At 34.6% G+C, this 15,255-nt stretch overlaps 1 protein-coding gene across 3 annotated transcripts in view; it reads left to right on the plus strand.

Moving 5' to 3' along the window:
• Cypl (peptidyl-prolyl cis-trans isomerase-like 1 Cypl) overlaps positions 1-15,255 on the plus strand; it is a 54,853-nt gene that overhangs the window by 14,693 nt on the left and 24,905 nt on the right. The window contains exons 2-5 of one of the 3 annotated variants that reach the window (XM_081729600.1): positions 1,419-1,577; positions 6,387-6,520; positions 8,744-8,833; positions 13,505-13,612. In XM_081729600.1, coding sequence (XP_081585726.1) covers positions 1,573-1,577; positions 6,387-6,520; positions 8,744-8,833; positions 13,505-13,612 — 337 coding nt within the window. In that variant the 5' untranslated portion in view covers positions 1,419-1,572. Of the gene's footprint in view, positions 1-1,286; positions 1,328-1,418; positions 1,578-6,386; positions 6,521-8,743; positions 8,834-13,504; positions 13,613-15,255 lie in introns of those variants that run through there. The other 2 variants (XM_081729599.1, XM_081729598.1) reach the window with 2 other exon arrangements.

A 15,255-nucleotide genomic window follows, 5' to 3' on the forward strand; every position in this document is an offset into this window, starting at 1 on the left:
AACCTTGAGAAATATTACGGTCAATACGTAATGCCTGTGCGAAATATTGCAAAGTATAGGACAATTATGTTATATAATAAATTAATAAATAATAATACATAAGTTTTTTGTTTGTTTGTAAGGTATAAGGGAAAAGGGAAAAATTGGAGGGAAAATTAGGGACGGGATTAAAGAGATAAGAGGGGAGGGGAGAATTAGTTTGTTTTTTGGAATAAGGTTATATTATGGTTTGTGATTTTGTTTGTAGCGTTTGTATTTGGTATGAAATACAGTGAAACCTGTCTTTAGCGGAATCGAGCGGGACTTGAAAAAATTTCCGTTAAAGTCAGGTTTCCGCTTAATGGAGGTAGACCTTTCCTTTTAAAAAAATACATGCTTATAAAGGGGCATACTGAGAAAATATATTGCTGTACGTACATTGTTCGATTACAGTGCTTCTTTCTTCTACGAATAAATACACCAAAAATTAAAATGAATACAAAATGTACTATGCACACGTTTTCTTTATTTTTCTAATAGCCAAGCAGGGTTTTCTGTGTACATTGCTGCTTGGCTGCTTGACTTTCCGCATACACTTTAGCCTGAGAAATTATACTAAGTGAATCAGAATCATTTTTCCGTAAGGCAAATTTTTGCAGTTCCTTTAAACTTCTGAAAGCATCTTGATATGTATTTATTCTACACTCTTCTTCGAACTCGGTATCGTATCCCCCTTCTTCCTCTATCTCTTTTTCTACTTTCCGACATTCCGTATGATTGTTGATTAAGTTGCGGAGATTAAGGACAATTTGTGGGGGGGGGGGGGTGAATATGAGTAGTGGTTGGGGAAGGTCTACACTGTACAGAAATATTTAACAAAAGAACGAACATTTTATCGCAGACAGTATAATGTATATGTCTTACAAAATGTCTAAACATCTTCTAAACGCTGTAGTCCGGAACTCAGAATTTTCCGTTAAATGTTTATTTTTCTTTCCGTTGTCCGCGTAATACAGTTTCCGCTTAATGAAAGGACTTTTTACACGTTTTGTTCTCCAAAATTCATGGGACCGTGAAATATTTCCGTTTAAGACAGTTTTCCGTTTAATAAAGGGTCCGTTGAAGACAGGTTTTACTGTATTACGTTAGGCCGAGTGTTAGGTATGTATACCTTGAGACGTGATTGTGTTATGGGCGTTGGTTTGTTTTGGATGTTTATAATGTATGTATTGTTATTGAGTTGTTGTATGACTTTAAATGGTTTATTATAGGCTGGTATTAATGGACGACACTGACCAGGTTTAGCGTACAGATTGGATACCATGACGTTAGCGCCTGGGGGAAAAAGGTGGGAGGTTTTTTTGATTTTTGTTTTTGTTTGAGATTGGAAAATATTTTTTGTTGTTTAAGATTTACAAGCTGGCGCATTTTTATTGCAGCGGCGAGCCGTGTATGTATGTTATGGTGAGCCCTCGGGGTACGCAATATTTGATTAAGAGGTAACCGTGATGACTTGCCGTATAAAATTTGGTATGGTGAAAAGCTATTAAAGAGAGGAGTGAAATTTAGAGAAGCGAGAGCTTCTTGTAAAAAATGAGGTTAGTGACTATGATTATTGTGTGATAAAAACTTAAGGGCGACTTGCAGATTTTTAATTATTGATTTAACATGGCCTAAAGTTTTGTGATTTTGTGGCAAAGCGTAAGATATTTAAATTCCCAGATTTTGTAAAAAAGCTTTAGTTTTTTGTGATGTATGAGAACTTTGGGCGTTTAAAAATATGTTAGTAGGGGTATCAAGATGAAGAATAATTTGATTTATAAAGAATGATATAAATTTTTTGGAAGTTGGAGATTTGACGGGGTGGGCTATGACGTAATTGCTTAAGTGGTTTGTTGTGATATAAAACCAACAAAATTTATTGCTTTTTGATGGTATTAATTTTTTACGTAAGTTAATAGAAATATGGGAGAAGAGCGTAGCCAGAGGATGGCGCTGTATTGGGTTATTACGAAAGTATGCGCGTTTGAACATGGATCACTTAACACGTGATTGTATAACCACTTGGATAGCCCTGGAATGTAATAACATTGCCGGATGAGATAAAATAATTTTGTATAGGTTGGGTGTGTTAAGCATTGTGTGTGCAACTTGTGAAAAATTGAATTTTTTAGTGAGATGGGAATACACAACAATTGGCGCGGTGTTGAGCGGGCAGGTACTTTTTGATACAAGATTCCATTAATAAATATATAATAATTTCTTTTTTATTGGTGATATTGAGGGTGGTTGAGGTTTGGTGCTTGGAGTGTATGGATATTTTTTTAAGAATTTTTTTTTTTTTTTTGTTGCAACCGCGGAATGTTGATGGTGGCATTTAAAGTTAAGAGCTGAAATTTATTATTGTTTTTTCTAACATGTTTAGGCTTTTTTTGGGTAACAGGCTGAGGGTAGCGGGATAATAGGTTAGCTATACAGTATGTGCTTAATGGTAAATGTAGAAGAATTGATATATGAAACCCATTGCGCGAGTTTTGTTGTAAACTTAGCGGTACTGAAGATGGAAACTAATGCTTTGGAATTGGTTAGAACTGGACAATTTTTTAAGAGAAAAATATAGACTAAATAATTTAATTTTGTATATTGGCATGGGTGTAATGCGTTTTGGAAGCTTACTGGATAAATAAATTATAGGATGGAGAGCGTGTCACGCGGGAGATCGGGGTTCGATTCCCCGCCGGGGAGCTATAAAAGCAATACATTGTGAATAAGTATATAGGTAAACTGAATTTTTTAAAGTTAGGCTATGCAGAGCAATTTAAACCAACTTAAATTTTTGAGTGTTGTTAAATATTAGGGTTTGAAATGAGAACATGAGGTTTTATTTAAAATATAATTTATTATGCTTGAATTGGACAAAAATGAAGATAAAATTTTTGAAATTGAACTGTACAGTGGGTTGCGTGTCACCAGGAGACTTGTACCCACAATGATGAATGACTTTTTTTATTTATACATGCCAGATGGCAGAGTTTTGCTGAAACTCCTTCCCAAAGTGGAGAAGGGATATTATAGGAAAAGAAAAGGTATTTACAAAGCAAAGGTCTCAAACTCCATGGCGATTACTGAAGATTTGACTTAGAATGTATAATTTGATGGAGAGGTGAATTGTGATGATCCATGCCTCTTGCCCGTGCTTTTTATATTATTTAAACTTTTGATGTAATATGCAGAAAAAAATAAAAAAATGTTTTTTAATAAGTATTTTTGTTGCTGATATATATATATATATATATATATTTTTGGAAAGTTTTAGCATTTGTTTTTTATATTACGTTACCAGATGTGTTTATATTTTGTAAAAGCAACGGGCCGAGAAGCTTACATAGAGGTCAACTGACTGTTGTTGCTTTTAATGAGAAAGTTTGTTTTTCTATTTACACAACTAACCTTGACCATATATTATTGCTTTTTACTTACTATTTTTCACCTTCCGTGTACGAAAATGTACATTGAAAATGTGATTGTAATCATTTTAATTTTATATTTAAAAAAACCTTATGTATTATTATGTGTTAATTTATTATATGACAATTACGAGGTTAAAATGTTTGACAATATTAAATTTTATATACAAATAAGGAAAAAGTAATGTATACAAAGTAAAAATTTCCAAACACTGTACCATTTGTCCGAATATCATGGATAATATGGTATTTTCTTCAGAATGAAACAAACTTTCAAATACCGTGCACAAATATTCATAATGTACAAAAAAGGGAAATTTTGGAGAAATAGGGAAGTTTCTGTCCATTTTATGAAAATTTGGCACCCCCTCGAGTGATTCCGGCTTACAAGTTCCCGAATATAATCCACATTGAAAACTACTATGTAATGGTAATGCGTATGCAGTGTAATATCTGGAATAGCTACGAGGAAAAAAACATTTCGTAATCCTGTATAATACAAATGAAATGCTTTCGGAGGTTCAAAGCCAGTAAGAACACTCTTTTTGTCTTTCTAACATACAGTGTATTACACTCAATTATATTAGCTTGGCCCGGCGTGGCGTAGTCGCTAACGCTCTCGTCTTTGGTGTGAGCGGTCCTGGGTACGATTCCCGGTGGGAACACTCGGTCGAAAAAGTGTAACAGCTTTTTCATGTCATCCATCTTGAGTTTCCCCTCATTCACACCAGGCAAATGCCGGGATGGTACCTAACATAGGTCCCAGGCTGCTTTCTTCCTTCCCTTTCATCGGATAGTGTACTCGCCGAGGGACGTCATCTCTCAGGTACGTGACGTGGCCATCCATGCCGACAGCCCAGAAATCTAATTCCTAATTTCAGTTATATTCGCTAATAAAAATGCAATTAAAAATACATTAATAGTAGCTAAAACAACACTTACTTTCCTTGTTTGGCTCAGAACTAAATCCTATCAAAATTTTCTGGATGTAAGGAAGGGAATGGGGATAGAGGAAGTCTGAGAAAAACGCTGTAATATTTATTTCTCAGTATATACACATGAATTGTGAACCTAAAGAACTGACAAACAATACCGATAAACTTTCTTTTCCTTCCGCTTTTGCAAAACAAAAACAGAAATATTTCTACGCTATCCCACAACACGTGACTTGGTCCCAAGTGCAAATTTCAAGGGACGTAATCGTCGAACGCAAAGAGCGGAATGCGCATTTCTCTTATAAACGTTGTAAGACATGAAAATCACTTCAAAGCAAGGTTTTAGGGGATGGTGATGTGCCAAAGGATTTGTTAAAACTGTTTTATTTTATCTCTGGCTTCGAACTTATGTACTATCGTAGTATTTGCGTGATATGTTTTGAGAGGTTAAACAAATGTTCAATCGTTGAATCCTGAGTGTAATGGGGGATTTTATTCCTATTCTATATTGTATAGAATTACCCACCTCTTCGTTACTCTACAAAATGATGTGCTTCCTTCTTTCTAGAAATCGAAATATAAGCGAATAGCAAGTGCAAAGTATGTCTTACGAAGCGCGGATGGTTCTTCACGGATTTTCTTTGTGCAGTAAGGGAATTCCATAGCTCTGCTGCAAACATATACAACATTTCAGGAATGCTTAATGATACGTACTTTAAATGTATGTACAGAATTTAATAAAACCCTATTTTGCCCAATATCACCAACTGGGCTTTTTTTTTTTTTTTTTTTTAAATAAAACTCTGGGTTTTTCACAATCACGCTACACACGTATGCATACTAGATGAATCTCTTGGCAGGGAAAAATGTAGTTTCATTTTTACATTATATATAGAGCTAGAAATTTGTGAATCGTGTTCTGAAAAACCTGGAAATCTCAAGGAATTCGTACTCGGTGAATAAGTGAAAGCCCTGATGTTAGCGATGGCGAGTGTGCGCGTAAAGGAAAACGAATGCGGAAAGCTCACACCCTTGTGTTCTGGGACTGCATATAATTGAATTTAATGAACCATGCTATTTTTATGCTCGCACATTGCTTACATGTTTTCCATCTACGTAAGTAAGTTCCGTAAACACCACTCTTTATTTGTGAGTTAATAGGTTGTATATATATATATAAATGACTTACACTAACTAAAAGATCATGCCGAGAACTGGTAAACGGAATTAATTTTTGTGATTTTTCACATCACTTTCTTTCTGGCTTGCTTCTTTGATGATTACTTTCTTTAATTCAGTGTTATATTATACGGTTTTTATGGTTGAAATATTTTGATATATGTAATAGTTTGGAAACTATTCTGTTCGGAATATTCTTTACAAAATTATTGCAAGATAATTTGTATTCTGACAATACTGTTGAGTCAGTATCCATACTTTTGTATTTGAGGTTACGATGATCTTTTTTGGAACTGCTTTTGTCAGAAACCATTGTTTTACTCGGTATTTTGCAATCTATCGATCTAAACTGTAGCAATCTATCTTCTCAAATAACGTAAAGTTTGCAACACTGCTATGTATTGGACGTATATTTTTGTTTCCTATAAGGCATTCATTTTATATATGTAATAATATAACCTAGTACCATATGAAAATAATAAAAGTTCGTATGAAGTTGATAACACTGACTTACCTCAGCATTGATGATTATGCTTTCGGGTAGATTTTATGGAATGTATAATGCTAATAAATTTCTTATGAATTACTTAAATATATATGAATTTATTTGAGTCTATCCTAAAATTTTACCATTGTCTAAGTTCACTTTATTCAAGTATATTGTGAACTTCATTAGCGGCTACACCTTTGGAATATGTTACTCTTTTTGAGAGTCTATCTAAATATGTTATCAGATTATGCAAAATCCATTTTACAGTCGGGAAGCATTCGTGGTAAGCACGTGAATTAGTGTGTGTTGAATATTTATCAGTGTGTTTTATTTCAGCATGGGCGAAGTGGTAATAGAACTTTATTGGAAGCATGCACCTACGACCTGCAGAAATTTTGCGGAGCTGGCACGGAGAGGCTACTACAATAATACGAAGTTTCACAGAATTATTAGGGACTTTATGATCCAAGGTAAGAATGGTTCTATAGTATGAAATTCATATCATCCTCATAAAACAACATCGTTGCCTAACTTGACTTCAGAGGCACAGTTGAAAAACAATTAGATTAAGTAGTCTTAGTATGCAAATTGAAACAATGAAATACTGCGAGGATGAGCCTGGAACTTGTTAGCACGAAAGAACATTTGTACCTTAGAGTATTTCTGTTAATGAATAATTTCGAGCAGCGATGGTCTTGGTCTTCGTCACTCCCTACTACGTCGCTGGAAAATAGTTTACCTCCACCTCAAATTATGTGACTATTGTGATGTTCTATAAAATAAAAGTGAGACAGCAGAATATTCTTCAAAATACCTGATATTAATTTGCACTTTTTAACGCTCACTAGGTGTTTTAGTATCTCTTCTACAACTTTAGTAACGGTTTTTGAAAGATCACACCTTAGAACATCTACAAACCGTTTCTAAAGGTGCCATAGAATATAAGTGTGGACTGTGGTTTTGAGTCTTGATTGTGCTGTGCTATCAGAGTTAGAAGGAGGCTTTAACAGCCAGCAGTGAAAAGTTAAAAGAACATGGAGCTTAATAAATTTAATTTAAATTGTGTGTATTAAGTAATTAACTATCTTGTTATATACCAGTAATTATCCGTAACATTTTTAAATAATTATTTATACTATTACTATAGAAAATTCTTCCTTTCTGTTCATTCTCTCTTTCCCTTTTGTTATAAGTTCTTTTGATTTCATTGCTAATTGATCACAATTAAAAGACATAAAACAGTATTAATTTCATATTAAACATTATTCCATTTACTTATTCGCGTTTACACTGAGTAGGTGATTATATTTGAGCTGTTGTTAGTTCAGGCAATTTTTCAGCAGTTCTTCGTTTTATATATTGAAGAGCATGCTCAGTAGACCATTTCGCGAGAATTCAATTAGATTCGAAGACTGTTTATCGTAACAATAGCCACTAAACGGAAGTTTCATTGCACGGCGGTGATCCACAGATAGTACCTCCTAAATGATGTATTCTTGTTAATTTCGTTTAGGCTAATATTTCACTGTTGTTTTCACAAAATTCGTAAAATTAGTTTGATTTGAAGTAGCTCCTGCTGGAGTCTTGCACTTTTAGACTCTGAATTTTTAACATTGCTAAGATTCTCTTTTAAAAAATGTTGTACTTAACTAATTCCCATACATCGTATCTTCATTGAAAGCTTTTCTTACGTATTTATTGCAGACTGGTTTCTTGACAGTGTTTATAGCTGTCATTTTTTTAAAAAATAAATTTAATAGGATAGAGAAAGACCAAGTTTGTGAAAAATATAGCTACTTACTTCGTCCAAATGCACTTTAATTACTTTAGATTGTTTCAGCAATCTTTGGTGTTTTTATCAGTAACTCTTTAAAATTTATGTTTTCAGTTTCCAGGGTATTATTTTTCAATTTTTCGTGTTCCCAGTTGAAAAATGATGAGGTATAAACTTTTGTTAATGTAAATCCCTTCGAACAACTCTTTCTTTGAACGATTTACTTCTGTAAAAATTTTTGTAACGATATATACAATGTCGAACTAGTCATGTAAAGTTCTTTTACCATTGTTAAATCCCTTGTAAAGTTACTGTTGTGACTGTATACTTTTTTAACTTACCACTTGAAATTCCTGTTACGCACTGGCTTTTGTATTCTTTTAGTGTTTTCAATTTCAAATCATAAATCTTCGATTATCTTCTTGATCTGCACTAGCATTAATTGCTGAAGAAACTTGAAATCAACTGCCATCTACTCGAATCCGTGACCTCCGTCATACTATGCCGATGCGTTAATCACTACGCTACCCAGTCCGTTTCACTCTTTGTGTGTTATAGAATTCACATCATCAACAGAGGATCTGGTGTGTTAAAAAATCGGTTGTTTCCTCTTTCATTGATATATAAGACAGGATCTGAAATTTGAAGTTTTGAACCAATGATCAGAGCAGATAGTTTGGTCCTCATTTTTCTCACTCAGATATTCAAGTGTCTAAAATATTTGGTTACCAGTGCCGACCTGGTCACCGAAAATTTCACTCCCTGACTCATATCAGGAATTGAAGAGATAATGAGCAAATCCTTAAATGAAAGGATTATTGGGATTCATCGTTTGTTCTTTGAGTTCTAGTAATGCAGAAGTCTCAAAAATAATACGAGTGATAACTAAAATTAATATAATTTTTCTTTGTTTTCTCAGGAGGTGACCCGACGGGAACGGGGAGAGGTGGAAGCTCCATTTATGGGAAGTACTTCAACGATGAAATCCACGAAGAATTGAAACATACAGGTAATTTGAGATTTGTTCAGAATTGCAAAATCATTAAAGAACTTAGGTTTCTTTAGATCTTTCTGAACGGTGAAGTCATTCATTTATGGTTAGAAATTGAGAACTTTAGTTGCTGTGAGTGGAGGAAAAGTTAAATGATATAGCTTAACCTGCCACCACTGAACCGATAGCTTGATGCAACTATGGTCGGCAAATTTCTCTTTTAGGCAATTCATTCATTTTGGATTCGTTCAATGAATCCGATTCCAAACGAACTGTTTCCTCGCAAGTTTTTTTAATGATCCAAGGAACCAGTTCCCCCGAAACGGAGTCGGGTTAGAAATCGTGGTGGTTTCTGCTGTCTATCTTTCACTAATTATTGTAAATGTTGTTTTTGAAATAACGAAAAATGTATTACTATCTAATCTGTACTCATAGAATAGTCTTAAATCAATAGATATTTCAAATATACAATGTTTAAAATAATCAAAAATACTACATACGGAACTCCCGAACTCCAGCAAGTTACAGAAGAAAATTCATAAAAAAAAACTTAAAACTAACGATTATATCTGAATTCTTATAGCAAAAGCAACTAAAAATACATTTTTATTCACTTTAGGGGGTGGGGCAAGACCCCTACCCTCCTCCTATACAATTAATACTCTATGTAAAAATTAATATATTAAACAAGAAAAAAGAACATACGTAAAAAAAATCTATAGATAAATATATTCAGCTGCATGCCTCATAAATATTAAATACTTCTCACTAACACTGGCATCACTAGAAAATTTTCTTTTCCATAAATAATAAGCAAACTGCAAAATTATGTTTTCAGAACCTTGTGTCAAACTTAAAATTCGTTTTAAGTGACACCACAAATTTTCAGTGTTTTGCGTATATGCCCTACTGTCCTGATCAACGAAATTATACGAATGATTAACAGTTAAATGAGTCCACTTACCATCATCCAAACCATAGTAACCTCTTTAGCAATCGATTATAACAGCTGAATTCTTATTGACATGTTTCGATATTACATTAAGGAGGTTGTTAGCATTTCGTTCATTATCCAGACACTTGCTAAGAAAAATATCACCTGTTTCTCGGCAAATTCCACCAATCCCCCAAATTGCTTTCTTTCTTAACCGTCCAACATTATATTTTCTACGACCGAAGAGAGCTTCATCAACTTCAACAGTTAACCCTTGTCCCCTACGGAATGCCTTCCAACAGCTCTGCAGTAGATCAACCAATCACAAACAGATTTTGAACTTAACTTTGTCGTAAAGGAGCATTCACTAATAAAACTGACAAACATATAATAAATCAACAGTATTTGTCGTATTTCCAGCCTTGAATTGCTCAAAAAAGTCCCATTTCTCTCAGAAACTTGCTTCAAATACGATAAACACCTTCTATTATAACAAATAGATGATACTCAGTCGTTCTCCGCGAAAGGTGGAAAATAACTTATATTCTTTCTCACATGAAATACAACTCTTACTTAATTTCAGTAGACCGACACAAACAAAATTTGAAACAGTTCTTTTCTCTGTTGCAAACTTCACTTGATAATTTAAACAGGTTTAAATTAGAGAGAAATCCTCAGAAAATAAGTTACCAAACCTTACATTCGCCCTTTAAATATTTAACCGAGCGCCATATTTCACTACCATGACACACCACCCGACAAACGATTACCGCAACGTGCAAGCAACGTAACAGAAACACCACGTAACCTCTCTATTCGCTGTTACACAAGAGTCACTCTGACGTAGCGCCTGAAACTAATTCGTTTGAAAAACAGGAACAAATTGAACCAAATCGCTGAACCAAAGAATCGAAAGAATCGAGATAATGAATCAATTGCCTAAAGGAAAGACTTGCCCTGTGGTTATTTTATTGAGTGATTAAAGTATTTAATTCTTAATAAGAGTCTTCATTTAAGTACCCTGCTTGAACTGAGGGAAGGGGAAAAGTGCTTACCCTCAAAGTACCCAAAATTATCTAACAATGAACGTTCCAGTAAAAAGTTATTGCCTTCTTGGATATATTAGAAAAATAACTGCTTGTGAAACCACAGCCCACTAACTATTCTCTTCCTAATATCGTTCCTTACTGGTTTCTTACTTCGGTAGTTTTGTAACTAAGTACTCCTCTTCCTCAGCTCTAACCGTTTTCTTATGTACTTGAATAACTTTTTTCGGTTATGTTTATTTAATTTCACTTCTAATTGGTGGAAGAAAGGTAATGAGACGTGAAGGAAAGGCTCCACTCAACCACTGCTTTTAAATTTTGAAATGAAATTTGTAGTTTAGCATCTGATGCACTGAGAGTAAAAAAGAGAACGAATCAAATGAAGAAACGGGAGAAAATCCATTCACAAATTTCCAAATTGTACAGATTTATGTTGACACCTACGGAATTTCCAAATACTAGTACTAAATATCAACGTAAAGGGTGAATTGAATATGCGTGCTATTGAATCACATCGCGTTCTCAGACCTGAAATAAGTAAATAAATAAATAGACAGAAAGACATGTATCACTTGAGAACTTCCACTTCGAAGTAGCCAATTATCCGTGTAGTTGTGTCTGGTGATTGCGGGAAAGGTTTTGGTATAATATGTCTCTGGACGGTGTAGAACACATAAAACAAATCACGAAGAAATGTGAAACGAGATATAAGAACGGAATGCTTTCCACTCTTGTCTTGATATTAACAAATTAAGGCTTTCAGAGACAGAGCATTGTTAACACAAATATTCACGTGTTCTTTATTGTACTTACCACGATAATGACGTACGCAACATTTGTGCACCATTTTATATTTTCAATAACTTTTGCACATAATACGAAATAAACAGAATATTGAGATTAAAGCCTGTGACAAACATCTTGGCATTTCAGCTAAACGAATAAAACGCAAAGCTCTGACGCGATGTTGCCGAGTGCTAAGGGGTGTGGCTATGGCTAAGCAGACGAACTACAGCGCGATCAGGTGGCATAGGACAGACGTGGATATGTACAAAATAAACGTGGCAATACCGCTGGAGCTAGCAGCATTTAAAAGGAACTTGGAGCGCCGCCTTCAAGTGCCAAAATGTTTGTCACGCCGTTTAGTTGTAATGTTTAAATAAAATAACAGTGTTTTCACTGGATCCGTAATAAACACAGACACTCTAATTGTGCGGTCTACTTAGTGTGACGTTACTCAGTATTTGTGACTGCGAAGGGCTTGTAATCTAGGTGCTGTTGGTCCATCCCACCGCCAGCTCCCGTCCTCTCTCTCTTAGCTTCTGAGCCAAAATTAGTACGCGGAAGGCTTATACTGTCCTTAATATAGTCCAAATCGATGAAGCCGGTTTAACATGATGCTGAATTTGAATTTGATTTCTCTTCTTCTGTAGTATCCTTTTTACTTCCGTACTAACATGAATACATACGGCTAAGGAGGTCTACTCTTATACCTGGAATGTTGAAAATCGGCCGAACAGGTTTTTGCATTGTACTATTGGATTGAGGCTCGTTTCTTTCGACTTACATATACATATCTTTGTCGCCCGTTCCCAGGGAGACGTAATTTTTTCAAGCTTTAAGGACAAAGTTGCATCAAATTGGTCAGACCCTTTTCTGTTGATGCTAAGTTTGAATTTCAAGGTCCTTCTACCGCATATTTCTGTCTGTTCAACGCGCGAAAATGTAAAGAAACATTCTCAGTCTAACCTTGTGCGAAAAATGGTCCATGTCAATAAATCCTACATCCAGGGCGTCCTATAATCTCGAAATATTATTACTGCCTTTTGTTTTACAGCATTTTTTTAAATGTAAAATTGCGTATGTCATTTCAAATATAAATGTAGACCATAAAGTAATTTCTTTAATTATCTCAGCCTAAGGTAATTTTTTTTTAATAGTTCATTTAGTATTTTACAGTGATCTTTGATTACTTTTAACATTTATTAAATGCTGCAGCATACCTTAGTAATATGTGAAAGTATCTAATTCGCCTCATAAAAGTCGAAAATCTCTTTGGAGAACAGTTGTAGTGGATACTAATAAAAAGAAGTAAAAAGCCCAGATGAGTTTTCAGGTCTTGTTAGTTATCGGACTGGAGCTACTTAGATGAACCCTGATAATATCTGACCAAACCAGACACTTCTGTTAACAACCTGTGGTACAGTTTCGGGAGTGGATCTGATGAAAGTAATGAAAGTACAACATAGGTTATCAATACAAGTGTCTTCTTTGGTCAGATTCTTCTTCTTCTTCTTCTTCTTCTTCTTCTTCTTATTATTATTATTATTATTATTATTATTATTATTATTATTATTAGTAGTAGTAGTAGTAGTAGTAGTAGTAGTAGAAGAAGAAGAAGAAGAAGAAAAAGAATAATTTGCATTTCGCTTCAGAGAACACGAATGTTATTCATTTACACGAATTCAGTTTGTTTGACGGAGGGGAATAGGTGCTGAAGTAACATTTGGTTCTTATTTATTATATTTTAAAATTTTTAATGTATTTCTACAATATACCTCCATCAACGTGTTTAGACTCTCTTAATATATTAAATTCGGCGGATGCTAAGATAAATAGTAAAAACTTGTAACATTTTAGTGATACAAAAATATAAACTGATATACTTTATTGTCTTTTAAGCTGGGTCTAATCTTTATTTTTTCACAGGCGCAGGTATCCTGTCAATGGCAAATTCTGGACCAAATACAAATGGCTCACAGTTCTTTATAACACTTGCTCCAACCCAGTGGTTAGACGGAAAACATGCAATATTTGGTGAGATATTATTATTATTATTATGGTTTCAAATAGTATATTATTGAGTTGTTTCTTGAGTTGTTTTTGAGACAGAAATGCAAATGAAAATGAGTTGACCAGGCAGCGAGGAACAATAGAAAATGACTGTCATTATTTGTACAGTTCTTTCCGTTTGATGAAATTAGTTTCGTAAATAACTTCAGAATGGAAGGACAATTTGAGTACAGTTTTCAGTAAATAAAAAAGAATAGAATTTTCTATACTTCCAGACATACCACCGTTATTCCCAAAATAAATTCTACCGAACGGAAAGAGTTTTTATCGCTGACTGTACGCTCCTGGTATTAAAACCTTCTAGAAACTAACAAAGGACCATCCCGATTTGGTTAATTCAATTGCTGAAATGATTACTAGCACTGGATTTAGCACCAGAAGAAACAGAGAAAAAGAGGGTGTTTGGTGGTAGACCTTATAAAGGGTGGGAGATAAATGAAGGCGAAGTGCGAAGATAGAACGTAGAAAATTTTGAAACAAGTAGAGGGATTCAGATCAGATGTTGGATATGAGGAATGCGTGTAGAGCTCTACTTAATACACGTAATGTGAGTCATGGGGGACATCTGAAAAGCCACCATGCTGGACTTAGCGCAAGAAGAATATACGGGAAAGGGGTTATGTAACATGGTTCTTGTCGCACACCGTATATTGAAATCAATAATGGTCAATACAGTTTGAGTCCTCTGTAACAGGAGGCATGACAATGTATCAATACTGTCGTAAAGATGACGCGAATGAGGAACTAGAGATCCTGTAGTACGGTTTATGAGCACGTTGTATGCATGAGGGGTAGAAAGAGATGGAATCGAATCCTGGAACTTCAAGAAGAATGTTTGCAACGTGTAACAGTATGAGAAGTAATTCCACTGGATGAATGCTGGCATGGTACCTTGCACAAAGATATCTGTTCCATTCAGGGGTCTAATATATTAATAACCCCCTCCAACAAAACGTGTCGGTTATAACACTAGTGACTCTTCTCAAAACCAGTTACATACAATTGGCAGTTAAAACACTGTTCACATTATTTCTGTTCAGTGGAGCTCTACACGCATTCCTCATATCCAACATTTGACTTCAATCTCTCTACTTGTTTCAAAATTAACGTCATTTCTACACATTTCCTACGTTCTATCTTCGCACTTTGCCCTCATTTATCTCCCACCCTGTGTACGGTCTGCCTCTAAACACTCTCTTTTTCTCTTTCTTTTGGTGCTGAATTCAGTACTAGCTATCATTTTCAGCAATTGAATTGACGAAATCGGAATGGTCCCTTGTAAGTCCGATAGAAATCACCCTAGGTCCTTACGAATTTCCTATTTGTATTCGTCTGGCTATTTTTTCTGCATTTTTGCCAGTCAGGGGTGGAAAATGAATGATAATATTGCAGTATGCATATGAAAATTTCTTTGTAGCTAAATAAAATGTCTATAATACAGGAAATTCCGGTAATTTTAAATAACAAATTTGATACATTATTTATATTTTTAATCTAGAACGATTAAAAGAGTGATTAAAGTAGGGGAAATATCATAAATACCACCAGACTACAATGATTAACCACGTTCTCTATTTAATAATTGTTTCACTGCCAATTCGAGTGTT

This window comes from Thermobia domestica, chromosome 10, assembly GCF_964235325.1.
Source record: "Thermobia domestica chromosome 10, izTheDome1.hap1.1, whole genome shotgun sequence".
Lineage (NCBI taxonomy): Eukaryota > Metazoa > Arthropoda > Insecta > Zygentoma > Lepismatidae > Thermobia > Thermobia domestica.